Here is a 28,000-nt window from a genome sequence, read left to right on the forward strand (position 1 = left end):
ATCCAGTGAAGTGCTGAATTAAGGGAGCTGAGACTTAATGGGCTTTCTTCCCTAAAAATAGCTCCTCCTCATGAAAGAGATGAAGGGCATTGCCCAGGGAGGTCAGCCAAAACTGGCTGAAATTATGCTATTGCCTAGATGTGATGTCCAAAATTAGCCTCCCCTCTCGCTGCGTGGGTTCAACGCTCTCTGAAGATTAAACGCATCACAACACTCATTTAATTGAGAAGAGAGGCTAAAACATACGGCATGGCAGGGTTTAAGTGTTAGAGAGCCTCAGCCTGGGACTCATCATCGTGATTAGCAGCGTGCTAATGAAGGCAAGGGGGAAGGAGCGTGTGTGTGCATGGCTGGGCAAGGCTGCGGGCAGCAATCGGGGATGTCACTGGGAAGGAGCTGAACTAGAGCTGCTTTCAGCATCCAGAGCGAGTCTGGTCCCCTCTTCAGAGGGGAAGGGAGATGATTTGCCTTAAATAATTCTCCATCCTCCTCTGTGTGAGTGTTTTCTGGGCTCTGTGATTAAGAGGGAGCGTTTGAGAGCGATGGGATAGGAGCCCCGTCTAAAGCCCCAGTGCTCCTTTCGTGTTTTCCCCTTTAATTAATCTGAGGTTGCTGCAGGAGTGCAGTGCTTGGAGGAAGGTGTTTGAGGAACAGGAGGTTAATGGAAGGTGAAAGAGAAAGGGAATGATGCTGCTGATGTGAACCAGCAGCACCGCCAGCCCATCCAGTGCACAACTGATTTATGGGATTAGAGGGAATAAAATCCATAGGTAAAGGGGAGAGATGAACCTCAGGGAGACTTGGGAAAGGAAAGTGCTGCAGATTCCAGCATCTGGGAAAAGGAGGGAGTTTTCATGGGACTTCAGCTCAAAGCACCCTCCCCAATACTGACACTGTTAAAAATAACACCGAGCCTACAATCTGTTTACTTATAAAGGGAATTTGTCACTGTTTTGGGGTCTTTTACTGTTCAAGAACTGGGTTTGCAGAAGGGCTCTGGAAGGGTACGGACAGAGGTGATGTGCCTCGGGATGCTGTAAATGGTGTGTTGTGAAGGATGGGAGCCTCCCATCCCCTCTGATGATGCAGAGGGGCTGCAGGATGGTGGCAGGTCACTTTGTGCATTGGTTTTATGGAGGAAGGATTCCCAAGTTCCTGTATCCACTGCTGGTCCTCGGTGCTTCCCGTTTCCAGGAACGTTGGAAGTTTGAGCTGGTTTTACCAACTGAGAACACCACTGGATGTAGGCACCTGTATCAGGGACGTGTCCCCACCCTGCCATGGGGCTGGGACGCCTCTTCCCGGCACAAACCTCTTCCAATGAGGATGTTCCAGTGCTTGTGAGCCAGTGTCCTCAGTGCGTACTGACACTGTCACCACCTCCTGTGCTCGCTGCGAACTGGAATTGAGCAGAGAGGGAGGTTAGGACTTGAGGGGGCTGTAACATCATTTTACTGTAAGCTCCCGATTGTGGGGGCAGGCTCAGGTGTGGTTTTGGGCACTGTCTCAGACCTTCTGCACTCTTTGAGCCAGGCAATGCCACGCATTGAGGGCAGAGAGAGGAGAGCACAAATCTGTCCCTCCTATCCACTGCGGCACAGCGGAGAGGCCTGCGAGCAAGGGCTGGGATGCTTTCTGCATCCAAACACAGCCTGGGTTTATGCTGAGGGAAGCAGAAGGCACATTTCCAGGGTCCTTGTCCCCACTTATCACAGAGAGAATGGACCCCATGGCTCTGCCCTCCCCAGCCCTATTCCCCACTGCTTCAAGCCTTCACTGGGGACTGAGCAAGCCCATTGCCCCTCCAACAACTTCCAGCTGTGGAACACTTGGGAAAGTGGGGTTTTCTCCCTAAAGAAGCTCCCTGGATGATTCCCAGCCCACTCCTCCCTCCAGGCTCTGTGCCCTAAAAGCTCCTGAGGACCACTAAGGATCCATCAATGTGTTTTAACTGTGCAGACACCAGGGCTGGTGTTTGTGCTGGATGGTGACAGGAACACAGAGCACACACGATGCTTTGACGCTCACCTGGGCCTATCCATGCCAATTCTCCACCATGCTATGGTCTAACGCAGGCGGGTTACCTTCCTCCATGGGTGTTGTGGGGCTTAATGAGTGTTTCCAGCACGAAAGATGCTTTAAGTATTAGTGAGAATTAAGTGTGTGGAGTGGTTTGGTCCCACTCACATCATCCTTTCTGCAGTGCAGGGTGCTTGCTATTGATGTACCTCCTCTGGAAGGCCCCAGTCTGGGACATTTTGGATCCCTCCACTGCAAGTACCAAACCAGGACATTTTGGTAAGTACCACAGCACGGCAAGGGGCTCTGTGGGCACTGTTGTTGTTTAACCTGATAAACTTGAGCTCAACTAAAGAAACCCAGCGCTCGGGTCAAAATAAGGTTCTCGCTCCCTCCCCACCTCCTGTTCCACTTAAACCCAGGTTGGATGCTGCATTTTCCCAGCAGAACTCCTCTCCATTTAGCAGCTGACAAGGCAGACCTGCAATCACCATCTCCAGCCCGAGACGAGCGGCAAAACAACTGTTTCCGAGGCGCTGGAGGTAGGTGAGCGTTTTCAGTGTCACACATTAAGGTGGCGTCTAACGAGCTCCATGTCCCACTTATAATTGAAACAGAAGAGAGGATTCACTTTTCATTCACTTTAAAAGACGATTCAAATACCCTTTCATCTCCACTAAACAGCCTGCCATGTATTTGAAGCCATTTTCTATTTTGTTTCTACAGACATCCAAAAAACAGAGGTATTTTGGAACATTGATAGAAAGATGCAAAGGCTTGCGAGGCGCTGAATGGCTTCAAGCTGCCTCAAACACATTCATCTTCCCAAGAAGAATTAGGCACAGTGTGATTCATTTTAATAGCAGAAGAAAAATAATACTACGGTGTAGTGCTAAGTTCCCAACCTTTGATGGGAGACTAAAAAAAGAGAAGGGGGAAAAAAACTCTGTCTTTCTTCCCTTATGTTGTTGAAGTCTCCCTACACCCATCCGTTATGTCCAGCTTATCAATTAAGATGAACCCCATGAACTTCAGATGGCTTTTCTAAAACAAGGCACCATCCATTTAAATGTGTAAAAGTGCCTGCAGCTCCCTTGAACCGCAGGATCCGGGCCGGAGCTCTGTGTACTCGGTGTGAAGCGGAGCCCTTTGATAGAAGTTTTACTGATGTTTTAAATGAAGTCTTCTCATACACACAAAATAACCCAGATCATTTAAAACCTCATAGAAGAAAATAGGGTGGAGAGAGGGGGTGGGGGGGTGGGGGAGAAAAAGCCCTGGTTGGTGCCATTGGTGCAGCAGAAGAAAAGAGGCTGGCTTTGGTTACCAACAGGACAGACCAAAAGCATTTCCACAATCGCTTTCCCAGGGTTACTCGCTTGAGCCAGGGAAGGTCTGGGCAACAGCTGGGAGACAAATCCATGCCTGGAATGGGCAGCTTCCCTCAGGAACAAATTAAGCTCGTTCAGCTATAAAATAGGGTTTGGGCCATAAATACCAATGGGGGAAGGTGCAGGGGTGAGAGCTTCCCAGTGTTTGTCCTGCTCAGCACCTTCCAGCACATCTCTCTCCACTTCATCTTGGCAGATGCAGCCGCATTAGCCAGGGCTTGGCTAACTGTGAGTCAGGTTGGATGGGGCTTTGAGCAGCCTGGTCCAGTGGAATGTGTCCCTGCCTATGGAACTGGATGGTCTTTAAGGTCCCTTCCAACCCAAACCCCTCTATGATTCTGTGACTTGACAAAGGTGTGTTTTGCTCCGGCAGGTGATGCAGGTGAGCAGTGCCAGCTCAACTCCACCTGGGTAAGGCCGTGACCACCCTTCATCGCCCAATGATGAAGACCCTCTGATGTGCCACGACCCTGCAGGAATGCTCCTGGACCACTCTATCCCTTTGAACATCACACCCTGCCTTCATGAACCCACTTAGAGAGCAAGAGGAAGTCCTCACTCCTCCATCAGCCTCTTCTCTCTCCATCAGGTAGGCTTAGTGTTGCAATAAGGTCATGCTAAATTGGTAGCTGTTACCTGAAGGAGCTGTAAATGATTTAATCGTTGCACTGAAGTGCAGCCCCAGCCTTTGCCTTGCCTTACTTGAGCTTCCCAATGGGAATAGCCCCTGCCCGGGTAGGAGAGGGAAAGGGCAGCGTAAAGCTCAACTGCTGTTTCCACCTTATATGAGAAAAAAACAATTTAAGGCATTAAGGGGGAAAAAAAGTCAGACAATATTAATTTGAAAAATATAAAATTTTAATAAAGGCTACATCTCTTAATTACAATAATTATTGTACCAAGTAATTTTTTTTAAATGAAACTCTTTATAATGCATAATTTACAGTATAAGTAGAACAAAATGCCATGGCAAAAGTCATGAGTACAGGACTTGTAATAAAAGGCATAAAATAGATTTATACATAAACCCCTTAAACAAACAAGGGAAAGCTTGAACCCTGAATATAGGGCGACGCATGGCCTCGTAACACCATGCAGGCACAGGTACTGTACTGATTCAATTTTAGAAACACTAGAGATAGTGTATTAATATTTTCACCATACGTTGTCTACAATATATACAGACTTACACGAAGTAGCAATGGCAAACAGAACGCACAGATTAACTTAATCAACACAAAACCCAACTGTAGAAATGCAAGGTCTTCTCATCGGGAAAGGGCCGCTCTGCCCCCGACATCCACGCACATGCACACACGAAGCTCTGCCAAAGGGATGCAGAGAGCCTTCCCCCTCATCTCCCACGGGCTCACGTGGGGGTTCTGAAGGGAAGGCAAAAAATACCCCCAACCAACCAACCAACCAACCCAACCAAAAACCCCAACTAGGAACCACCACACAACGATTCACGTGCTCCACACCGGCCTGAAGTTGTGCCCCATCCCAGCTACACGTGGTTGAAATACAAGTAGTGCTAACATTGAAGTAGAATGGCTAAAAAAATTAGCTAGCTATGTGGAATACATACTTTTCCTTTTAACCTGGCTTTTGCAACGGGTCCTTTTGGTGCGCTAAGTACGGGAATGGGAACTGGATGGCTTCTACAGCTCTCCCAGGCTCAGGGCTCTGCTCTACCTTGCCTCCACCAAGAGGCACTGGCCACCGCGCGGTACCCTCACCCCTGACAGCAGCAAAGCAAACACCTCACACCGCCGAAATCCATGGACAGAAACCACAATGTTGCTGTTCTTCTACTGCATCTAAGATACATTAATGCTTAAGACCTTTATTTCCAATCAGAGCAGCATAGATGAAGATGCACCGGTCTCCAGGTGAGTGGCAGGACAGTGTCTTGATTTTGCCTTTTATTACTGTTCTTATCTCTTATTTCACTTGGGAGAGAGACTGGGCACACCGAGACTCCTTCCCTCCTCCCCCTCCAACCAGAACTGAAGCATGAACGTGCTCACAGCCAAACTCCCCAGTTTTAGATAGTGGGAACAATATAGAAAAATAGAATAATCCTTCCTCCCATCACCCCTCTTCCCAGCCCCTCTCTTCTCCATTGTTAAAGCAGCATATCCAAAAACTGGACTTAAGGGAAAACAGACTGTTCAATAAATATCAATAAGGATTACTGTTAAGGTAAGCTATACACAGTTTCTCTTAGTCCATAGATTTCAGATCCCCAGGAAATCATATATTATGCATGGAAGTCTCTCAAACAGGGTCTGCATCTCCAATAGCCAACAGTGGTCATGTTTCTAATAAATAGTTCAGGGGTTTTATCACCTCGGTACCCAACTCATGAATAATAAATGCCATTTTTTTTCCTCCTCTAAGGCTAATTCAGCAAAGCCTTCCCAGACCTCACTTGTTTTCTTCATTGGTTCAAAACTTCCCTTCAGAGTTTGGTTTCTGGTTTCCTCCTTTCCTTGTCATCACCACTGCTGTGTGTGTCCAAAGCCTTTTCCAGCTTAACTTCCCCTACGAAATGCAGATGCCATCAATCGATCCTTTCGACTTTCCCAAGAATCCTCCCTTCGTACATGGGCAGGATGGTTTCATCTTCCCAAATCTCTTCAAACACCGCGCCGCAGTCGAACTCGTCACTTGCTTTTTTGAAGTAGTATCTGTGGTGAAGGAGAATTAAAACACAGTTAAAAATCAACAGGGAAAAGCAAGGGACGCTCCGGCAGCTCTTTGAACCACAACTCTCCAATCTCCCCCTCCTAGGATGCTGCTCCAGCACCCGGCGTGGCCAGGAAAACCTCAGGGCTGCTCAGGCCCTGCAACATGAAAGCATCCCCAGAGCTGCAGGGATGGAGATGGGATGGAGGGAGCAGCGACAACCTCTTCCACAGTGAGTAAACTGTACGTGTTGGCAGTGGATATCCTCAGCCGTAAAGAAAATTAGAAAGCACGGTGATTTCTGGTCAAATATCTTATTTAAAACATAAATAAACAGCATTTCAAAGCAATGCATTCTTAAGGCTCCCCTCTCTCCCCACCTTCTTTCTTTCATGTGTTTTCTTGTTTCAAAGCTGAAGACCAACATTAAAATTAGCAACTGTTATTAAAAGGAGAGGCTTTTTAGGCAGAGGGATGGATTAAAAGAAAACTGTCCCAGCTTCCTGCAACGCACAAGCTGCAACTCTGCAGTCCTCCTACCGAGAGAAAACAACCCGGGAGCCTCGCATTCGAAACAACCAAGTGCCTAATTCATGGATCCATTTTAAGTGACAGAAACTCCTGCCCTTGTTTCCCCATGCTTCCTAGCAGTTGGGAGGCACGGAGCAGCCCTGGTCCAGCCTGCGGGACGTGACACGGGGAGGTCAAGTAGCAGTGTCCCACATTCCTGCTCTTTTGCTCCGGGTCGTTAGATCATGAAGCCAATGCTCCCAGAGACAAAAAGGCACCCCCACCCCTCCTGTGTCAAACAGTAAGGACCCCTCTATTATCCTGAATTAGACCGTTCAGCTTCTTGATTAAAGGTTCCTTTTATCCCGTTTGGAGCTTTCTTCCTTCTAAGGCTGCTTAATTGCATATGCACAAATGAAGGGCTTCCATTCAGAGGGGTAGCATTTAGGGAGCCTGTCCGTCTGCCGCCGCACACCTCCTCGGACATGCCTGCTCCCTTGGAAAAGGGCTTTGCCATCTGATCGCCAGGGATGGAAAAACCTTCATCAGATGGATTACAAAGAATAAAACATACATATACATATATATAAAATTAACCTGTCGTATCCAGACAACTGGGGCTGGCAGATGTTCGTTAAGGGAAAGGGTTTTGCACTTCCTCTTTTAGTAGGATGGGAAAGGAGATCAAATTAAGCTCCTTTTTACTATTAAAAACCTGAAGAGCTACAGAAGGGGTTTAGAATTTGCTTGATTTATTTTCTAGTGACTGTTCTATTCCACCCTTTTAAACTACCCAGCACCAACAGCCTGCAAACCTATGTATTTTTAGGGCAGAATTATTTTGGTAGGGGGATAAAAGCTGCCTTTTCAGTCAAAAGAGGTGAAACCAGCCCCATGTAGCCCAGGTATGGTGAGGGTTTATTTCTGTACAGTCACTCCAAGCTGCACTGACACATGTTGCATCTTTAATGGCTCAGCAAGGATAAAAACCATCTTCTTTAAGCCCTTCAGAGCCTGCGCTCACTGAAGTCAATGGCCCAGCTCCCACCAACTTTGATGCTGCAGGTCAAGGCCGCAATTCCCCAGGCCAGCAGCCTTGAACCAAACCCAGCAAAACCCAAGGCAAGTTTGACTGAGTTACAAAGAACTTTCTCTTCCCTTTCCCCTTCTCCCTCCGCCCCTCTCCCGATAAGAGCCGCTCTTCCCCATCACTTCCTCCACCACCCCAAGCCCTGGCTGTGTTTACTGAGCTTGGATTTGGGAAAACAGGCTCTGACCTTTTCCATAATTACAACCTTATTTCGCACAGAAAAGGGGGGAAAAAACAAGAGAAAGAGGAGGCAAAGCAAGGGAAAAAAAATCATCCTCCCCCACACATCTTCAAACAAGTCACCCTGCTCTTATTTGCTCAGCAATGGGCTTTCCATTGAAGCAGATTTTATGTGGCAAGCTTTGCTCTTTTGCTTTTTTCCTTTCTATTTTCCTTTATTTTCTGGGACATCTGGCACCAATCGAGGCGCGCAGGCCGGGCCCTTCAGCGCTGTTCTGAACCGCTGCCATCTTCACATTACCCGACACCACCCAGCCTTTTTGTGCGTGGATGTTTGTTTTTTGTTAACGCCATCAGTATTAAATCACTGCTTAATTCCTCCTTTTTCGGGGGGGGGGGAGGAAGGGAAGCAAAGCAGCACTTTCCCGGCGGCTGCCCCACGGCTCTGGCATCGCGGGAGCCCGAGGTACCCGCCTCGCAAACTGATCCAATCAATAAAGAATTTGGAGAGCGGAGTGTTTCTGCGTGTCTTTGTGCATTAAATGAAAGGCATCGGCTTCAAAGCCATGCTTATTAAATGTGCCTTAAAAAGAAATCAATGCCAGATGTGACCAAAGCAGCCTAGTTAGTGCCTCCCCGTAACACACACACACACACACGCTACTCCGGGCACTGCGGACCTCTTCCCCCTGAAGGTCACCCACAGTTTCACTCAAAGTCCAGCCAAAAGTCAAAGCTTAGATCAAAATGATTCCCTGGAGGTGCACACATTTGTGTAATTAGTTTCACCTTGTGTCTGTGCAAGATAAAATACCGGGCACGTACCCAAGTTCCTTTTATACATTTCAGTATTGTCTTTACCCAGGTGTAAAGGGGCGAGATCTGAGCAAAATGGTGTTTCATCCTTGTCAGTCACTTAAAAACTGTTTCTAAAGTAATTACAGCCTGACAAGGCACAAATAATTGCACCTGGAGGGGCTTTTGGGCCACAGAGGTTTTAGTGGCCTATTCCTGCACTGGGGCATCACATTGAACATGTCACACAACAACACACACACAAAAAGGGATGTTTCTGGGGGTGGGACTACACGGCCATTGGAGCAGCAGTAGAGCAGGGGGGAGGTCAGGAAAACCGGGACATGAAGCTCCGGCAGCCAGAGGAGGAGCCCAGCAGGATGGGACAGGCTTTAGGGGCTGGGAAACGGCACAAGGGTGCAGGAAGCACAGGGATCAATCCTGCAGGTTGTCCAGGTTGGGTGTACTTGCAGGTTGCTGCCATCTGATGGCAGCTGGGCGGCTGCAAAGGTGGTTTTGGGCAAGGATTGGCAGGATTTCAGCCCCAGCCCCACTACACAGCAGCCACAGACAGACCCCAGGCCTGAGAGCATCCTTGGGTGACCCAGTTCTGATCTGCATAGGCAGACTTCCCAAAGCTAGGGACAGGCCAGTGATGGAGCAGCAGCTGGGAACTCCTCATACCAAGCCCAAGTGACCATGTGGAGGTTAAAGCAGAGGCTAGCAGTGACAGGACAAGCCCTCTGCTCTTTGAAACACCACTTGAAGTCACAGCTTCCCTCTCCTGCTCACCCTGCAGAAGTGCCAGGAGATGATCCCTAGGGAGGGTACTGCAAAAATGGCCAACGTGAAGCTACTGCCATGGGAAGGGCAAACTGTTTAAACTGGGAGCTGGGCCCTGGAAACCAGACAGGCAGGGATCCCAGGCAATCCCGAGGAGGAGCTGGCTAGCACTGGTGCAGCTTTCCCTGCAGGGCAAAGGTTTCTTTTTCCCCTCATGAAGAGCAAGCTGGCTGCATCTCAGCTCCGTGTCCACTCAGATGCAGCATCCCAACCTTTCCCTGACCCCATTTATGGCCACACCATTGCAGAACATTAAGAAATTGAATGAGTAGGCAAAGCAAGGAGGCCACCCCAAGGTGAAAGAGCCCAGTTTGGAAACCTAACACCACTGCTCCATGCCTTTACCACAAGGCCCTTCCTGGTATTCAAACATTTTGGACAAGGTTTGGAGCATGAATGCAGCCATCCTGCACCCTAATGCTACTGAGGGGGAGAGACGGAGTGGAGCTGGCCCCACAAAGATGCTCTTGGTTTGAATAGGAAGAGAGTAAGAAGAGCAGCAGCCTCTGAAAATCCAGGTAAATGCATCACTGTGGACAGACCTGCAAAGTATCCGCTTACTTATTTACTGCAATATACTACAGAACAAACAAATCACGGGTTCTCACCTGTAATTTCCCTTTTTGCTCAGCTGTTCTTTAAAGAGCCCAAGTGTCAGGCTCTGGACCTTTAACATCCTCCTGTAGGGAATTTCTTCTCCGCAAAAAAAATAGGTGACAACCAGCTCACTGGACTGAGAGGTGTGAACAACTGGCACTTTCTTTGGCTCTTTGTGACTGAAAAACACCAAACACACAAAACCCTCTTATTTTATCACTTAGGACCAGACCGCTTCACCGCACTCAATGCGGCAATGTTCCTGCCACTGGGAACGCCGGTCAGAAATACCCTGGGTGTGACCTGAGCACTCGGATATTCCTGTACTCACTGTGCATTTGTCACACTGCGTTTGCACAGCCCTTTGCTGGGCTCCCACAACAGCTCCTGCTCGCTGGGGTGATGGGAATTGTGGCACTACAGGCACCCAGCTCCGGGCAGCAAAGCCCTCCTATCAGTTTATGGATGGGAGAATGGAGGGATGGAGGTTAAGGGCTTGCTGGAAGCATCAGAGCAGGACCACAGGCCAGTGTAGGGCTCACCATGGGCTAACCCCTACCCAGTGAGCCCCAGTATTCATAGAATAAGTTTGGACTGGAAAGGGCCTCAAGATCATCCAGTCCCACCCCCTCTGCACATCCCTGGTTTTAAAAGGCTTGTTTCATCTGCCTCCCTACAACACATCTCCCAAACTTGCTTCTCATGCACAAAACCACCTGCAAGCACCTGCTCACAAAGCAAAAACCAGTGCCAGCCCCATCACGTGCGGCACACAAATAACCTTAGTTTTGCCCAACGAGGGTAAAATTAACTCGATCTTGCCATGTGCACCAAGAAACCCTTCTTCAGGAATAATTAAACCAATATTACCCAGCCAAATGGCAACGCTCTGGTGAATACGGTGCAGGCCGATCTACAACTGCTGCTGAGGCAATGTACACTTGGCATGTCAAAAGGTCACCAAGTGTTAGTCCGCAGTAATTTAGTCTTCCTAATTTGTTCTAAGTCTTTGTAGAGTGGCTTCAGAAAAAAAGCTGCTAGCAAAGACAGCTGGTGGACTTAAGGTCAACCAATTAAAAATGAAAGGCTCCAGTCAGGTGGCTCAGCCTGGACTTCAAACATTACTCATTGCTTAAGATGAAGAGGGTAAGAAAGAAAACTTTAATTATTTAGGCCATTTTAGACCTCTCTGTAGCAGATTTCTCGTTAAAAGAACCATCCTGTAATTAGACTAATCCAATCTTTGTCCACTTTACAGGAATGTGAGTTTAAAAGAGCCACAGACAAGATTTGAAAATGTTTTGTTCTTTCTTCAAGAAGAATGTTTGAAAGACGAAATTTCAGATAGGAGAATGTCCTCAAAGCGCGAGCCAGTTAATGAAAATGAATTATTACATCTCTATATATGTATTTCCTAATCCTTTTCTCTGTGTGCAATACTCACTCTTCCGTCGTTAGACTTGCATTGCAGAAAGGGGTGTTTCCCCCCGGCCCGGCAGCGGAGTGGTTTCGATCCCTCTGCTGATTTGAGGTTGAACATCTGAAGTGGGGAGAGGGGAGGGCAAGTGGGGAAGGAGGAGAGGAAAAAAAACCCCAAACTTTAATAAACGATAGTTGAAATACAACCTCCCTCTAATTGAAGTCTCCTGTGGGTCATTAAGTTCGCTCTTTGTATCAAGCCTCACATGTTGTAAACAATCAAAGGAAGAATTAAAAATGCTGTGGGCTAATTCATCCTTCCATACCCAAATGAATGATAACCAGGCCAATTCCCCACTTGGTATGTAGCTGGAGTCCATCCCAGAGGAAAAATGGGCAAATTACAGCCAGCAAAAGAGTGGAAGTAATCGTCTAGGATTCTAACTACGTGTGCCCGTGTAGGGTGGGGTTGGAATAAGGAGGCTCAGGCTACGAGCCTGGCCATGGATGACCCTTTACTTAGGCGGGGAGGATGATGTCCACATCGCCCACCAGGGATGCTCACCTACCGGGGATGCTCACCCACCTCCTTGCCCACGTCCCACCTGGGTGTTGGCTGAAGATGAGCCCAACCAGCACCCAGCACCCACCAAACCTCCCCAGCCCCTGCTGCTCCCCCAGCTCCCAGCGCAGGACCAGGTCCATCCCTCCCAGCGCAGGACCAGGTCCATCCCTCCCAGCGCAGGACCAGGTCCATCCCTCCCAGCGCAGGACCAGGTCCATCCCTCCCAGCGCAGGACCAGGTCCATCCCTCCCACCACCGTTACCGTTGCTTCTGCGGCTTGGAGACCTCGGCGAGGCGGCGGCAGGCTTCCTCCAGCTGCGCCAGGGTGTTGGGGGGGGTGAGCGGTGGCATGGCGGGGTCCTGGACGAAGGGGTGGGCAGGCTGCGCCCCACGCGGGTGGCTGCTGGTCCCCCACGGGTGGTGCCGGCCGGGGGCCCCCTTGGCAAAGTCGGAGCTGTAGGCCTTCTTTGTGCTTTGTGTGCTTGGGGAGGGGAAGAAGTCGGGTTAGAAAAGCTGGAAAATATGACTTTAATAGCAGCTCCTATTCTGCTCGCTCCCTCTCAAAAGTCTGTCATAACATGAAAGGAGGTTTATTGCCAAAAACATGACATTTTTGTGGTTTTTCTGGTTCTGCGGAACAGCTTTTATATTAAACCGGAGGAGCAAAGAGTCTCATTTGTTTTTAGCGATTGTAAAAATAGACAGGCCATGTAATATATAAATATTTACCGGGAGCGATATTGCTGCAGACAGCTGAGTATTTACCTATGGGGCTTGTGCTTGTTTTGTCTCTCGCTCTCCAGCATCCACTGCCAGACGTTCTGTGCCCGGTCTGCTTCGCCCCCCGGTAGCTGCACCCCGCCGGGGCCAGGCAGCCCCCCATCACCGGGTGGCAGGGCCACGCTATCCATTCCTCTGCCCGGCCTCTTCAGCAGCGTCCCTGTCCTGCTGATGGCAGAAAGGAGACAGGAGCCCACCATTAGCCCCCTGTGCTGATCATCCCCATGGCAGGGGTGTGATGGTTTGGGGCGGATGCAATGGGGAGATGCTCAGGACCTACCCGAAGGGCTCCAGCAGAGGGAGAGGCGGGTCGGTGTTTTTGGGGTGTCCCTTGCACTTGGGGTAGCAGTAGAAGTCGCTGCCTGCTGGGCAGCAGCACTGCACCCGCTGAGCCGCCTCTGCTTCGATCTGCTCCTTCGTCTTGGGCACGGTGTGGTGGTGGATGTAGTGGTGGTGCACGTGCTTGGTGGTCTGCTTGGTGATGAAGCCCTTGCCCAGCAAGGTGCACGCCGCCAGCGAGGCCGCGCCGGGTGGCAGCTTGCCCATGGGCAGGCGGTCGGGGGAGCGGGCGCGGGGGCTGTGCCGGGCCATGCCCGGTGACTGGCAACCGGGGGTCTTCAGCACGCGGGAGAGGTGCTCGTCCAGGATGGCCTGGGGGTCCTCCTCGTAGCTGCTGGAGGGCAGGAGCGAGAGCGGGTGCTGCGGGTTCGCCATCTCCCGACTGCTCTGCAGGCTGGCGGGGAGCTCCGAGCCCTCCTTCTCCTCGTCCTGCCGGCCAAGCGATGGCGAGCAATCAATGCAAGAGCGTGGGGAGCCAGCGAGGCGTGCGCCAGGACGTCCCCCCCACGGGCTCACGGAATGCAGTGCCACCGAAACACGTTCCTCCCCTTGGGCAGGATACGGCCCCCTCCCGTCCCAACCCAAGCAGGGCAGCATGCGGCGAGCTGTGCCCAGCCCCGGCAGGGTTAATCCTCCTACCTCCTTGATTTGCTGCAGCCTCTCCTCCAGACTGTCCATGGCTTCCTGCTCCTGCTTCAGCTTCTCCAGGCGGGAAATGAGCTCCGCGGCGAAGGCAGCTGGCTCCACCGGGGTCATCTCCTTGGGAAGGCGGTGGGTCCTCTACAAGGAGCGGGGACAGAAGGCACAAGGCATGTTTAGCCGGAGCGGCATCGCTGGCCCCGCTACGCTTGTTGTGTCTCCATGTTTGGATGAAAAGACGACCGCAACAAGGCATGGTCTGCTCTGGATTTTTATGAGCTAGTGCTGTGGCCTCATGGAGTGACATCCTCCCCACCAGCGTTTGCCTTCGGCAGGAGCAGTTGGTCGCACTCTGAGGAACCCCGCTTGTTCTCTCTGTAGTACAACCAGCCCATCAGTAGCTACTCTGAAGTAGAAAATCTTCAAAGACTGTTGTCAAACATCAAAAAAATAGAGGAAAAAGAGGAAAAAAAACCCCCCAAAACCCGCCTCTGAGGTGGGAGGGGGAGGCTTTAACTCAAGGAATAAAGTGAGGATAAACAGAAAGGAGTTGGAAATTAGAAAAAATAAGATGGGGGAGAAAAAGGCAAGGGGGGGGGGGGGGAAAGAAGAAGTCAAACGGTTGCAGATCAGAGAAGTGCTGGTAATTTATTTCCTGGCTACACACTGGGCACCTTTGAGGTAGTGTTGTCTCAACAGTGTCCTAGATCTCTTCCCCCCCCCACCCCTCCCCTTCCCATCTCTTTGTACAGAAAATGAAGAAAGCTGCTGCAGGCTAGTGGTGCTACACTGCTGAGCTTGGCTGCCTCAAGCAGATCTATCAAGGGAAAAAGGGAACATCTCCAAATCAAGTGCAGAATATAAAGAGGCAAAACCGCGGATTTCTGCCAAGAGAAGCAAACATGGCAGGAAAAGGGGAGGGAAAACCGAGGAAAAAGAGGAAAAAGAAACCACCCACCGGCCTGTGCCCTCCCTCCCAACACCCCACTCCTCGCCCCTCTTCCTTCTTATCCATCACCCCCCCCCAAAAGCTGAACTGCCAACTCTTTCACACACTACCCACCAGATGAGGTGGGGCCTCTCTCCGGCAACCACTTAGCTCCAGAAATGATGTGAGGGTAGAAAAAGGCCACTCTGCTGGAAATTGTCACTCTTACACAAGCTGGCTCTATTCAGTCCCTGATCAAAGCACTGCCTTACAGAGAAAGTCGATTTGCACGCCCTGGGACAAAATAATCTAATTTACAAGCTCAGGCAATAGAACTTTCTTTAGGGAGGAAGGGGAAGGGAGCAAAAAAAAGATACCAAAAAGAAAAAACCACATAAACCACCCCCCGCACACACCCCAGAAATCTCATCTATGGTTTCTTGCTGCTTAACCCAGCAGAAAGAGGAGTTTTAGCACATTAATCTCAAGACAAGATAAGTTTGTACTTGTCTGTGTAAACAGTTTATTCGCTGCAGGAATCGGGAGCCTGCGAGTCAACTGAATTAGCAAGTCAGAGAGGCAGTTCTGGAGAGCACAGAGCCCCCCTCAAAGCCAGGCCTGTATCCACTGCAAACACCTCTTTTTGGGAGCTCCTGCTTCCCATCACTCACAGGAGATGCAGATGCTCTCCAAGGCCACTGGCGATGCAGATGAGGCCAAGCCCCAGCACCAGCAGAGGTGTGAGGGCGGCGGCCAAAGCCAAGGCTCTCACCAGACCCAACCTGGGCATCTCTGCTTGGATTTAGCCCAGGAGGACAAATGAAGTGCCACTGAGGAGCCCTAATTAGCACCTGGGTTTCAAGGAAGGACCAAAACAGGGCTGTGCAGACTGTACACAAGCAGGGTTCTGCAAGGATGCTGAGAGCACATGGCTCCTGCCCAACACCAAGCGGCATCTCCTCTCTGGCATGACGTAGGGATGGAAACACTCTCCTCCCCTGCTCCTTCCCTCCGCGTGTGCCAGTTCCCAATCCCAACATTTCCCCATGGCCAACCCATTCCCTGCAGCTCCCACCTGAACTTACCGGAAAATGAGGTAGAGAAACTTGACCGTTGGCCTTGACGCTCCGATGCATTTCCCGCTGGAGCTGCTTCTTGCTCCCAATTCTGTACGGGGGGATCCCATCTCTGCACATGGAAGAGAGGTCACCATCAGTCAGGGCTCTCCCCATGCTCTAAGCAAGAGGCTTCTCCATCACTTCTGAAACCACCCAGGCATCCACAGGCCCGTGTTCCCAGAGGTGCTGAGCCCTGTGGATGGCACCTGAAGCCTCAAACAGCTGGAAGCTTGGGAACTGCCCATGTCACCATCTACACGGATGTGCAGTAATTAAGCAACAGCTGCAAAGCAAGCTGAAGGCAACTCTGCCTGGTAAGACACCCAAAGAACCCATCAGCTTCACTTCTGAGGCATCTTAGGAAAAGGTCCTTCCAGTGCCTGGTTTCTGCTTCTGCCCTTTATTTTGATTGCTTTTTCACCCCTGAATTATGCTCTCTAACACCACAACTTTCATCAGGCTCTGAAAGACCCCATGGAGTGCTGGAAACAAGAAGGGACTGAAGATGGATGGCCATCAAAAGGCTGGTCCCCATCCCTAGACCAGAGATGCTTCTCCTGCCCTGGGGCTGGCCAGCACAGACAGGACACCACGAGGCACGAGCGAAGCTGGGCTGTACCCTCCGGGCACAACGCTGCTCCCTTTGACCACACCAGCTCCTGGCTAGGAAGCCATGGTGGGAACAGCCCCTGCACATCCTGCTCGAGGCAACGCGGGGTGTTCTCATCCAGCCACGCAAAGACCTCCCGCAGTGAGGATTAAAGGAACTTCCACAGGCAGCGGGGACAGCCGGAAGAGCGTGCCTGGAGATCCTGAATGTCTGCGTCCTCCTCTTCCCTCAGCCCGGGTGAACAGCCTTCATCCCCGGTCCCAGCCCTTTCAGCCACCTGCCCCCACACCTGACTCATCTCCTGAGCACAGAAAACAGCTCCTGCCGAAGGAGCAGCAGCGGCCGAGCAGGCAGCGGTGGCCCCATGCTGCTGCCAGAGGAGCCAACACAGCACAGCATCCCCGTGTGCCACCTCCTATAGCCACAGTGATGGTAGGGACACACCAACGTGCTTTGGATGCATAGACAGAGACATGGCACAAGGGAATGCCTTCCTAAAGACACCAGGTCCCTTCTCTTGAGGAGGAGGATGATGAGGTGACATCGCTCCACACTCCAGGTTTGAAGGCCCTGGCCAAAGCGTTCAGTTGCCATTAAATTCTTTTAATGAGCACGGTGGAGCTGCAAAGCCTGCAGTGAAAGATCAGTACAATTCCATCTTAATAAACTTGGGAAAAACCTTCATCGTAAAAGAGAGCACGCCAGGACTGCAGAGAAAGGCCTTGATGCTACAGGATGAACATCAGCCTCCTCTAGCCACAGTCCATGAACTCACGTTACATTACAAGTGAAAGGAGTTGACTGTCTTAATGTCCCCCAAAATGCACTTTATGGGGAAGAACCCAGCACGCACTGGCCTATACAGCTGGCTATGGCTACTGACCACTGCCACTGGTGGCCACCAAGCATTTCTGCTCCATGAACCCATAGGACAACAGGTACATGACATGCCTTAGCTGTGGGAGAGGATGGGGGAAATACCAATCTAAGGTGAAAACCAAATCATCGGTACCTAGCATTTGCTAACTGAGGCTTACTGAGATACAGGTCTCTTCAGGAAGACCTTCAATACAGGGAATAACAGAGCAGGCATTGTAAAGGTAAGTAAAAACACCAGCAAGAGCACGTTACCTGCATCCATCCATACAAGACTAATCCCTTTAGCATATGCAATGGAAGAGGAGGTGTCCTCTGCAAATGGCAGTCCAAGAGGCCACATGGGGAAGAGCAGCTGAAGGGCTTTGTGCTCAGCAAGAGGTACCCAAGGACACAACCAAGGGATAACAGGAGCCCTGCAGCCCTCCTGTGCTGCCCACATCCCTCCAGGTCTGCAAGCATGAGATGTCCCCAACCCCCTCTGCTGCGGCCACCAAGCTGGGAGCTCATCTCCCAGTGTATCCCCAAGCTCCCAGCACTGGGGGGACCATCCCTGCCAAAAGGGAAAGCCCTAGGACAGGCTATGGAGCAGGAGCAGGGATTCATACCATTCCGAGGCTTGAAAAGGAGGAGGAAACCCAACAGCACAGCTCCTCTAGTTAAGATTTGCCCTCATTCAAGACACTACAAAAGCTGCTGCTTCCTCCTAGAACTCCTCTGGTTGCACCAGAGAGCCCCACATCAAACCTCCTGCTCCCTGCTTCTGCAGCCCTGCCTTTCAGAAGAGTTCCACAACTTGTAACAACACGCAGAATGAGAGAAAAGGTTTATTTTTAATAAAAAGAGGTATTTCATTGGATGGGAAAGCTGTGGAGCAGCTCAGAAAAGGCAGCCTGGGAATGGGGAGGGTCTTTTAGAGCTCCTTTGATGGGTGCTGTCTAAACCTAAGGGGAAATGGACAAGGCCAGGGCTGAAGGGGTGACCAACAAGTGAGGAAGGGACAGACAATTGGAGCTGCAGCCAGGCTCAGTACAGCAGATATGGGGGCCAGGGGTACCTTGATGCTGAAGCAGACACCCCCCGACCAGGAGAAAGTGCCTTTGAAATGAAAAGCAGAGGTTTTGGGGCAGCACAAGGGTTAACCCCAGCTCTCCAGGTGCCACCTCTCCCCTTGCTCCAGCAGCAAACATCTGCACTCACTTTCTTGGCTCCTAAAAGCTGCGGGCTGAAGAGCTGCAGAGTTTAGGCACTAAATAGTAGAGTTTAATTATAAACATTTCAGCTAACCAGGCTGGGGCGAAGCCAATCTGTTTCTGGGGGAAACACTAGTTTGAAGTCTTCTACCCAGTCAGCTGCCATTTAAGCTGAGCCAATTATCTTAGCCTTTTGACTCAGATGTGCCTGACCTAACCTGAATGTAGTTTTACTGCTGCTTTGAAATATCAGACTCATGCGCATATGCATTCACTCCCTTCTTCATTTGGCAACGGCTCTGAAACAAGCCTCTGATCTTGCCAACATCAAAAGCCTGGTTTGTAAGATAAGGTAATATTTGAAGTTTGCTCAGCAGCATTCCCCTGTGTCCAAAGTAAATCCATAAATAAGATATAAGCAAATTAAAAAAAATCCCCTTTCCTCTCCCCCCTCCCCAATCAAGAAATGGAAACAGAAATTTGCATGATGCTTTGTGGCTATTACAAAATATATATGGACAGTCTGATCCCTGGCTAGCTATGATACAATTAAAAAGGCAGATCATGCATTATTTGGAGTCCTAATTCCAGTTCAGATTGAGATGTACTTAAAAAGAGAAACCCCTCACTTTACTGACAGACTTTTCCAGAACAAGTTTTTCCTCTTCCGTTGATACCAACATAAACCAGAAGATCAGATTTGCATCCCCACTGACAGAACAACCCCAAGTCCTCTGTTCGAGGGGGTAAAACCTTGCAGGCAGAGGAGCACCTGGGCTCAGCATGTGAAGGCACAGCGGCTCTGTGCCCCAAGCACATACATGCACAGCATCTCTCCAGCCAAGTGTGAGGAAGAGCCTGCGAATCCCACACGTTTCCCTGCGATCCTGGCAGCGGCCCCTTCGCCTCTGCAGAGGAAGTTTTACATCAGCCTTAACTTGAAGCCCAGCTTCCAGAAGTGCCAATTTACCTCTCCCACTTCCAAAAGCACCCAGCATCCCTGCCTGCTCCGGGGATGCCCGGCGGGACCGGTTCTGCAGCAGGAAATGCTCCTTTTAGCATCCTCCACGCTCCCCCCCCCAAGCCCTCCTGCCGCCCCCCAGCCTGGAGCTGGGGGCAGTTTAATCAGCCAAGCTTCCCCAAACTCTCACAGCCTGCACGGGCTATTGTTACAGCAGGAAAAAACAGGCAGGCTCCTTTCAGCCCTGCTTTATGGGGAGCTCCTATTCACTTGTTCAAGCAAATTTCAAAGCGGGCTGCTGCCCTCTCATCCCCGCTAAGCTCCCCTGGACTAACAATGGGCTGAAAGCGATTCAGTTAAGCCTTTCATCCACCATGCACTTTATTTCTCACTCAGTGCTCTCATCTGTATAAGGCCTACAATTGGCATTGCTGTGAAGAGAGGGTATAATCCTAGCCCTGTGAATCCCAAGTGACCCTACACTGGTCCAGAAATGACTAACCGAATGAATGCTCTGTTGACACATGATCACATGCAACCAGAGCCAGTAAGAAGAAATAAAGAAGTCACCCTATGATTCAGCTCTTTTATTTAATGCCAATATTGTTCAATAAGGGAATCTGGTGGGACAACAAACTATTTTTTTCCGTAATATCAGTTCAAAACACACATGTGCATTAAAAAAATAAAGCCTTTGTTTACACATCAAGGGGTTTTGGTAAATCCTGGTTTCTGTTGTGCATCATCACACACATTGACTTTCAAAACCCAGCATGCAAACCCTTCTGAGGAGTGCACAGTAATCACTGGGCATCTCTCACAGAGACACTGGAGAAGTTTCACCTCCAAGATGAAGACCAGGAATGCAGCACTCTGTTTTAAGGTGGGCTTTTCTACAGCACTTGTACATAAGTGAAGATCACAACCTACAAACAGCAACATCTGCCTTCTGCTCAGTGCAAGAAGATGGTCCTTAAGAGCACTAAGTGAGTCTCAGTGTTTTCTCTACAGACACTAAACATCACTGGGGACAGCAAACAGAGGGAGAACAGTCAAATGACTTGCTCCCAGTTGCACACTCAACAGTCAGGAGGAAAAGCCAGATCCTGCAACTCCTGGGCTCAGCCACAGCATCATCTCTCATGCCAGTGCCCCTGAAACACCCAGGCCTGATCCATGCAGCTCCAGTTCAAATGGCTCTTTGAAGACTGCCCCAGCCACACTAGATGAGCAGCTATTTGCCCCTTCAGGTCACTGGCTCTATTAATGCACATTCTGACATTAATGATGAACGCTAATTACAGAAAGTACTTCCTACAGGAAGTAATCTCCTCCTCTTTGATGACTGATAACTAGTTAAGGAAGCCTGGCCTTAAGACAAAGGCTCAGGGAGATATGGTCCTTGGATTAGTCAGGCAGCACCATTACCATAGGGCAAAACATGTTTGCTCAGCTGCAGTTGCAAAACAGCAATAGAGGGATTCATTATTTTACTCCATCTGATACCTCCAGCGACTGCATGAAGAGCAAGGCCACCATGCCCTGCTACACCTCCCAGTTTGGGTGCACACCTCAGTTTTGGCAGCAGAAGCAGGGTGATTATCTTGAACCCATCACTCCTGTAAGCCCCCAAGGTGCATCAGGTACACAGCTGGACATCCCCAAAGGACACAAGCTACTTACACACTGCTGTCCGTCATTGACATGGAGTCGTCCGTCAGGGCATCACTAGATATCTCACTATCGTTGGCGCTGGTTGCTGGGGCAAAAACATAGCCAGAGTTCACATGGTAGGGGTTAACGGGATCGTTCCTCTTGAAGCACCTAGGGACAAGAGCAGGAATCTCATTACCAGCCAGTCTTGGGCTTGCGAAAAGCAGACAAGCTTCATGGTAGCACCCTCCTTATGGGAGCCATGCACAACGGCTGCACAACCTCTTGAGAAGCAACCAACCATCCATTGCTCAGACCAGCAGCAGCCAAGGCACGCTCTGTCCAAACACAGCCAAATCCAACTTCAAAGAGGTTGCTTTTAGCATTGGAAGTGCACTTTATAAAATCCCAGGAAGCACCTCTATGTACTTTGATACCTTCAAAGACCCAGTCCTTAAAGCTTGATGCTGCACTGCTGAGGTCAACAGGAGCTTTGCTGTTGGCATCAGCGAGCAAAAGATCAAGAAGTTCATAGCTCAAGTCCCACTGAAAGCCATTGAGGAACCAGCTAATAAATGCTTGAGACTACTCAGAATAAAGGGGTTAGGGCCCCTTTGGGAACACAAATTACAGTACCTGTGCTGCCTGAACCAGAACTGCCTGAAACCACTGGAGCAGGACCACCATGTGCCAGAGGCATGGATAGGGCTGAAACCTCCTGTCTAGGGCTTGGCCTCCCAAGGAGAGGTGCCATCTTCCTGGCATTATAAAAAAGCCCAGTTTTTAGGAGAACTTACTACACATTCAACTTGTGTGGAGTTGGGTGAGGAAGAAGAAGATGGGGATGCGTGGACAGGTTGTATTAACGGGCACGTGGGTTACTGATAGCAACACCTTCATCTTTGCTTGGAGAAGCAAACGCAGAGCCCAGTCTGGGCATCTGAACTGAGCACCCAAGAATGGATGCATGAAAACTTCATGGGCAGAGGGACACAGGCTGTGATGGAGCATGGCAGGGCCACCATGGCAGGGGGGGACCTGAGCATCCCCCTGCCCTCTACCTCCCCTCACACCAGCCAGGATCAATATACATATCTCCAGCAGGCGATAAGGGGATTATGCAGGGAGGTTTGGAAGCCGCATGTTAAGGTGCACATTTTGTTCCTCTTCCAGGGGAAGATGGGGTCGTTAAGCTTCAGCCTTTGTATATCAAAGCAGAAGGCCTTGTCATCTGATAAGAACTGCTGATTTTAATAATGAGGGCCACTTCCCCAGGACTTGGGGGCCTAAGGAATGTGCCAGCAGGCTCGGCAGGTTTCTTTAATGGGCTTTCCACCTCCCTGCCCCCATGGGGGGCTGGAGGGGACCAGCTGGGTTAAAGTGAGCAGCAATACCCTTCCATCACCCTGCTCTCCATCCTTTAACCAGGCACCCCGCACATTCCTGCTCCTCCAGCACCAAAACCAGAAGCCACAAAGGCTTCAGTCAAAAATAATAATAATAAAACAAGGGGGGGGGGGGATAAAAAAAAAACCAGGAGGGGGAAGCACGGTGGGGAATGGGGAAGATGGGCCTCTCTGGTATGAGAGGCGCGGGGCTGGATGCAGGCAGGTATTCAGCCCAGACAGGGCTGCATTCCTTTCTGAAGGAGGCCAAGGCATTTCTGATGGGGAGATCAAGATGTTAAAAAAAATAATATATATATATGGGAAGAAGGAAAAAAAAAATAAAAGAAAGATAGTTGGGAATGCCACAGGAAAGGAGTTAAAGCTTCAAAGAGAAATTAATTCCACATGTGGGTGAAAGCAAAGTTATCCTACTACTACTACAAAAAGTCCCTCTAAAATCCATGCACTCTTCTATTCTAAGAGTGGGGATGTGCAGCCCAAGCAACTCTTCCTAGATCCTGGGAGGCTTTAGGGTCAACAGTGTAAAGGATGCACATCTCGTGACTACTTGATTTGAAACCATCTCAGGGCTTGAGAGCAACCAGAGCACCATAAGGCTGTGGGATGCTCCCTGCACAGCATCACCACCCTGCTGGGAGGTGCCTGTGTCACCCCTGGGTGCACCCAGGGGCTGGTTTGCCAGGGATGGATGGATGGAGAGGCTGGGATGGGGGCGGAGGCAGAGGGTCTGTATGAATACAGCACAGGGAGAAGAAGGGGAGGTGTGTCCAAACACAGTGTTTGGGAAGATACAATTAGAGAAAGTGGCCAGAAGGAACTCACATTTCCATCAGCACCAATTCACCCACCAAGACCTCACACCAACCCTGAAGCTGGTGTATTTGTAAAGTAACCCCCTACAGTCCACCTCCAACACACTGCCCCAAAGAGAACCCTTTACAAACACCAAGAGGGGGCTGGTTTGCCGTGTTTAATCTGACCACCTTACTACACTAATTGCACCCAGATGCATGGAGTTGCCTGGGAGGGTTCTGAATTCCAGGGGAAAGCGGTGGTCTCCTGCCACAGATGCTGCAATCACAAACACACACTCCCCAGCTCCAAACTCAATATGCAAAGTGTTTTCAGCTGTCAGGTAGCAGTTGCTCTGGAGCTTCAAGGAGAATGTCTGATGTTTCTCAGCCTATTCTTATCTTGATGCGATGACACACAGCATGGAACCCTCTCTCTATGCTATGTTAGGCAATGGGCATATCAGAGGTATTATAATGCCATGAAAATTTCAGGGGCTCCTGGTTGTATCCCCTGTTATGAGGGTGCAATTTCAGAGCGTCGAAGGGATTTTTGTTGTCAGACACTGCTCCTTAGAAATAAGAGCACTCTGGCAGTTCAAACCACATTATACAGAGAGAGGAGAATATCTACAAGGAGCATTTTGAGGTAAAATAGAATCTCATTAAGGGTTTTCTTGAGACAAACAGCACTGGGCAATGATGGGATTAAAAAGAAACGGAAAAACACACATGCACAAACCTGAGAGGGGAAAAAAAAGGTACATTTGAACAAAACTATGTTAATCACAGCTTGCATGCTCTAATTGTAGAACAGTGCTTGGAGCATAGCTTTACAATGGCATCATTTACTTTGATAATTGAAGCCAAACTTGGTTCCAATAACTTCACACACAAGGAGCTCCACCGGCGGGGCCTTTCAAAGGCCAGGAAGCACTGGGAGCCGGCAGAAGGCCATCTGCAAGCCCCAGCCTTCCCCAAGCAAGGCCAGCCCCACTGATGTTAGAGTTTAATGGGAGGCAGATGAGTCCACCTTGGACCGCACGAAGCCCCGTTACGCGGCGGCACAGCAAAGGAAGAGCCCTCTCTGTGTACACAAAGTCGTGCCTGATAAATATAGAAGCGCATATAAATAATAGCTGGAATTCCTGGAGCATGGGGCCAGGTCCAGCACAGCGTGTGGGGAGGCCACTTTTAACCACACCACAACCTCCAGGGGAGGGGAGTCACTTTGAAGGACAAGAGGGAGGTTCTGCATGTAAAACATTCCCTGTCTCGGGCAGCAGTTTGCCTGCATACACCATGTTTTTACTCGACTTCTCCTGTTCCTGTCCATCAATGATGCTGGGGCCAAAGTCTTTCAGCTTGTACAGATCCTGCAGTCTCCCATGTGCTGTGTTTTTGGCTGGGACTCCTTGCCCAGGGATTCCCAGGTGGTCTCCCATCCAAACACCAGGCTGGCCCCAGATTGCTCTGCTCCCACCATGACAGCATGCTCAGCACAGGGTTTTGCTGCTCTAATCACATGGAAACCCACCAAAGTGAGTGGCAAGAGCCTGCACTGCTCTTCTAAACCATAACACCCAGCAGAAATCCTTAATTCCATCACACACACGAGGAGGGAGGTGTGGTTTGGCCACTCACCAGGAAAGAGTTTGTGCAAGCTTCAGCTCCCATCCTGAACGCAATCCTAAGCCCTGGGTGATGAGAGATAACCCATCCATATGCTCATCAGCTTCTAGCACATGCACGCACAAGTGGCTTCACAAATGGATAGCTCAGGGAGGAACTGAGAAGCATCTCAGCTTGACCTCCCTCTCTTTGCATTGAGATCTCTTGGCCCCATGGAGAGCAAAAGCTCCTGGAAATTCAACAGAAGGTGATCAAAGCAAAAGGCACTACCTAATGTCCTAGGAGGGTAGCTCTGACATGTGAGGAGCAAGCTGCATTAATCCCTGGACAAAAAAAATAAAAAAAGAAAAGGAAGGGAATAAAGAAAAGGGAAAAATCCCAGCACTAATCAGGCAAGCAGCCACCATTCTGCCAGCACTCCCCTGGACAAGGCACATGTGGGTTTTTTAGCGGGGCCTGCAGCTCTGGTAGAACATTACAGCCAAGCCCTTCCAGCACTGAATACCAACAAAGGCTGAGAGATAAAAGCATCAAACATCCCCCTCCTGGAAAGCAAGCGAAGGGCAGCAGTTCAAACCAAGTTCTGGAGAGCAGCAGATGCTCAGACAGTAACACTCAGGCACGAGATGCAGATCCCAAACCCCAAGCCCTCCACACACCAGCTGCCAGCGAGTGCCCCCCCACACACAGCCCCACAGCAGGACAGGTCCAAAGGCCATGCCAGGATGACACCCATCCATCCATCCATCTCTCCATCCCTCCCCCTGGTCTGCACCCACGCCTCCGGGACAGGACCAAAGAGGCCTCTGACTCCAGAGCTCCCTCACAGGCAATAGGAGCCTCCCAGCTCCAGGTGTCTCGGCACTGGGAAGCCCGGCACAGCTGGAAGCTCTCCGCAGGGCAGGAGAGGAGGGTTCGCTCCAGCAAAGCCTTCCCAGGAAAAGCCTGATGCCCTTTGATGTCCGTGAATCACAGACACGCTCTCACAATTCCTGTAAACGAGATGTCAAACACTCACCATAGCAAAGCCCAGGCTCCTGGGCCAGCAGAGGAGAGCGCGCATCTGCCAGCAGAGCCCTCTCCTCTCAGCCCTGATTCAACAATCCACATTTATGGCAAGGGTGGGGAGAGGAAAGAATACATTTTCAGAGGATTATACAACTCATCATTTGCTCATCACTCTCTCTTTCCCAACCCCCCATCTTCAAGTGAAGATGGTTCTTACTTTCTGCATCCTCACACCGCTGTGCCATCAATATCTCCAACAAGAGATGGGCTCAGCATCACAGATGCACTCCAAGTCAAGGGCAGAAAACCCTGCCACCACACAACACCTTCCACAAGCTGCCATTAGACACAACCACGTTTTAATGAGCTTAACTTTGAGCACACAGCCAACAGGAGAGCACCAATGATCTACTATTACTCTATACCTGGAATGTCTCTATTAGCACTCAATTTTAAGTATCCTCCCGTACGCACTGGCTCAAAGCCACCCTAACTGCCTTTGACACGGTACCAACACCCAACGCGGTGGGAGAGGCTGTACATCACATACACAAAACAAGAGCAGATTGTGTGCAAGTTGCAGAGTTTGATGCACTAAGTGCATACATTTCCTCCTCCATGACCGCACAATTGCTTCCCACATAACCAATGTAGTTAAACACTGGCTGATGGTGGAGTTGGGGAACTAGTAGGTTACATTATTCATGCGTCTATTTGATCCACTCTACTACTGCTCTTAATACGTTTGAAAGTTGAACCAATAATTAACGTATGTCCGGAGGACATAGTTGCTATGAAGTTTTTGATCTATAAGAGAACTGAAAGAGCCAATGGGGCTTAAGAGCACAGGCTCTCACTTTCCTCTGTACAGACACCTTCAAACCCAGCCAACACCCCCCACATTCCGGCGTTTGGAGGCGCGGGGAAGCTCCCAGCCTCCCTGCTAGCTCCCCAGCACTCCATCCCAACACTCTCAGAAGTCCTTAAAGTTAAAACAAAGCACCATTCCCACGGCTTCCCTTACCTGTATCCGTTCTCGATGGTTTCCGTGGCTCTGACATTCGCCGTAACCCTCAGTGTCTTGCTGGATAGTCCCACTACCGAAGGCAAGATTTTGTTCTTAAAGTCTGCACAGCTCCATTCCTCTTCTTCATTCAAGGTCGGGAGATAGCCACAGACCACTTTTAAGCTCCCCAGTCCATTGCTGTTCATGTAAGCAGGATTCTCTCCTCCACTCCTTACATATTCGAGGTATATATCAGAAGTTAAAAACATCTGGTAAGCATTTTCCTCCATCACAGTCTGAATCTCAGTCTGTGCCTGATCAAACATGATAGAATCTATCTGCTGCTTCTTGATGCTATCCCTTATGTAGGTCTTAGTAGCAGGCTTGAGCTGCTTGGAGACGATGCTGTTGTTTTCGATGTACCTTTTGTATATAGCTTTGGCTACTCTTAAAGTTTTGGTATCCTTAAGGTCCATCTGCCTGAAGCCATTGCAGGCAAACCAGAAGTCTAAGGTATCCACACATTTTTCCCTTTCCAGGAAGGTCCGAAAAAGATAGGCACCATCTTGATCTCCCAACAAGGAATGCAAAGATTTGGTCCATCTGGCCAAAGGGGAGTCTGGAGATGCGCTGCCTTCCGGCTCCCCGAGTCCATTCTCATTCCTCCGCGGGGCAGGAGGCACCGGCATGGCCTTGAAGCTTTGGCTTTTGGGGAGGAACGAGCTGGCGAGATGCGGGCATGGTGCCTCTCCTTCCTCCCCCGGGACAGGGGGTCGGGGGGCGTCTTCCCTGAAGCTGGTGCTGGGGTCGGGGAGGTGGGCGAGGAGCACGGCGCTGCTCATGGCTCTGCAGCCCGGTTGGGAGTGGGGCTCCCAGTTCCTCCTGGAGCTGCCTGCCCCTCTGCCTGCCTCTGCCTGGAGTCAGCAGGGGATCCTCTGAGCCTCCTCTCTGCAAAGG

General features: G+C 50.2%; 2 protein-coding genes across 3 annotated transcripts in view; both read right to left on the bottom strand.

Moving 5' to 3' along the window:
* Positions 1-4,246: 4,246 nt before the first annotated feature.
* On the bottom strand, positions 4,247-27,912 carry AXIN2 (axin 2). Of its 2 annotated transcripts, none has more exons than XM_062612577.1 (10): positions 27,062-27,912; positions 21,228-21,368; positions 15,872-15,974; positions 13,859-13,999; positions 13,161-13,648; positions 12,866-13,045; positions 12,363-12,581; positions 11,561-11,656; positions 10,128-10,295; positions 4,247-6,103 (listed from the first exon to the last, which is right to left on the bottom strand). In XM_062612577.1, the coding sequence occupies exons 1-10, from the start codon at positions 27,883-27,885 to the stop codon at positions 5,977-5,979; spliced, it is 2,487 nt and encodes an 828-aa protein (XP_062468561.1). In that variant the 5' UTR covers positions 27,886-27,912; the 3' UTR covers positions 4,247-5,976. The 2 variants fall into 2 exon arrangements, with proteins under 2 accessions (XP_062468561.1, XP_062468560.1); XM_062612576.1 differs by having other exon boundaries at positions 12,866-13,048.
* The window catches only part of CEP112 (centrosomal protein 112), a 185,042-nt gene continuing 184,948 nt past the window's right edge, over positions 27,907-28,000 (bottom strand). Inside the window, exon 28 of the transcript XR_009963570.1 lies at positions 27,907-27,991. The gene's annotated coding sequence lies outside the window, so the exon portion shown is untranslated. The remainder of the gene's footprint in view (positions 27,992-28,000) is intronic.

This window comes from Pezoporus occidentalis, unplaced genomic scaffold (assembly GCF_034315485.1).
Source record: "Pezoporus occidentalis ecotype Australia unplaced genomic scaffold, CSIRO_AGI_Poc_V1 ctg160, whole genome shotgun sequence".
Lineage (NCBI taxonomy): Eukaryota > Metazoa > Chordata > Aves > Psittaciformes > Psittacidae > Pezoporus > Pezoporus occidentalis.

What these genes read in the sequence shown, in the direction of transcription:
- AXIN2 (XM_062612576.1), bottom strand. Translation starts at nt 27,885, where the DNA reads ATGAGCAGCGCCGTGCTCCTCGCCCACCTCCCCGACCCCAGCACCAGC. An exon ending in GGCTGCAGCAAATCAAGGAG is followed by an intron (nt 13,649 to 13,858) that starts GTAGGAGGATTA and finishes CTTGGCCGGCAG; the next exon opens with GACGAGGAGAAGGAGGGCTC. An exon ending in CCTCTGCTGGAGCCCTTCGG is followed by an intron (nt 13,049 to 13,160) that starts GTAGGTCCTGAG and finishes TTCTGCCATCAG; the next exon opens with CAGGACAGGGACGCTGCTGA.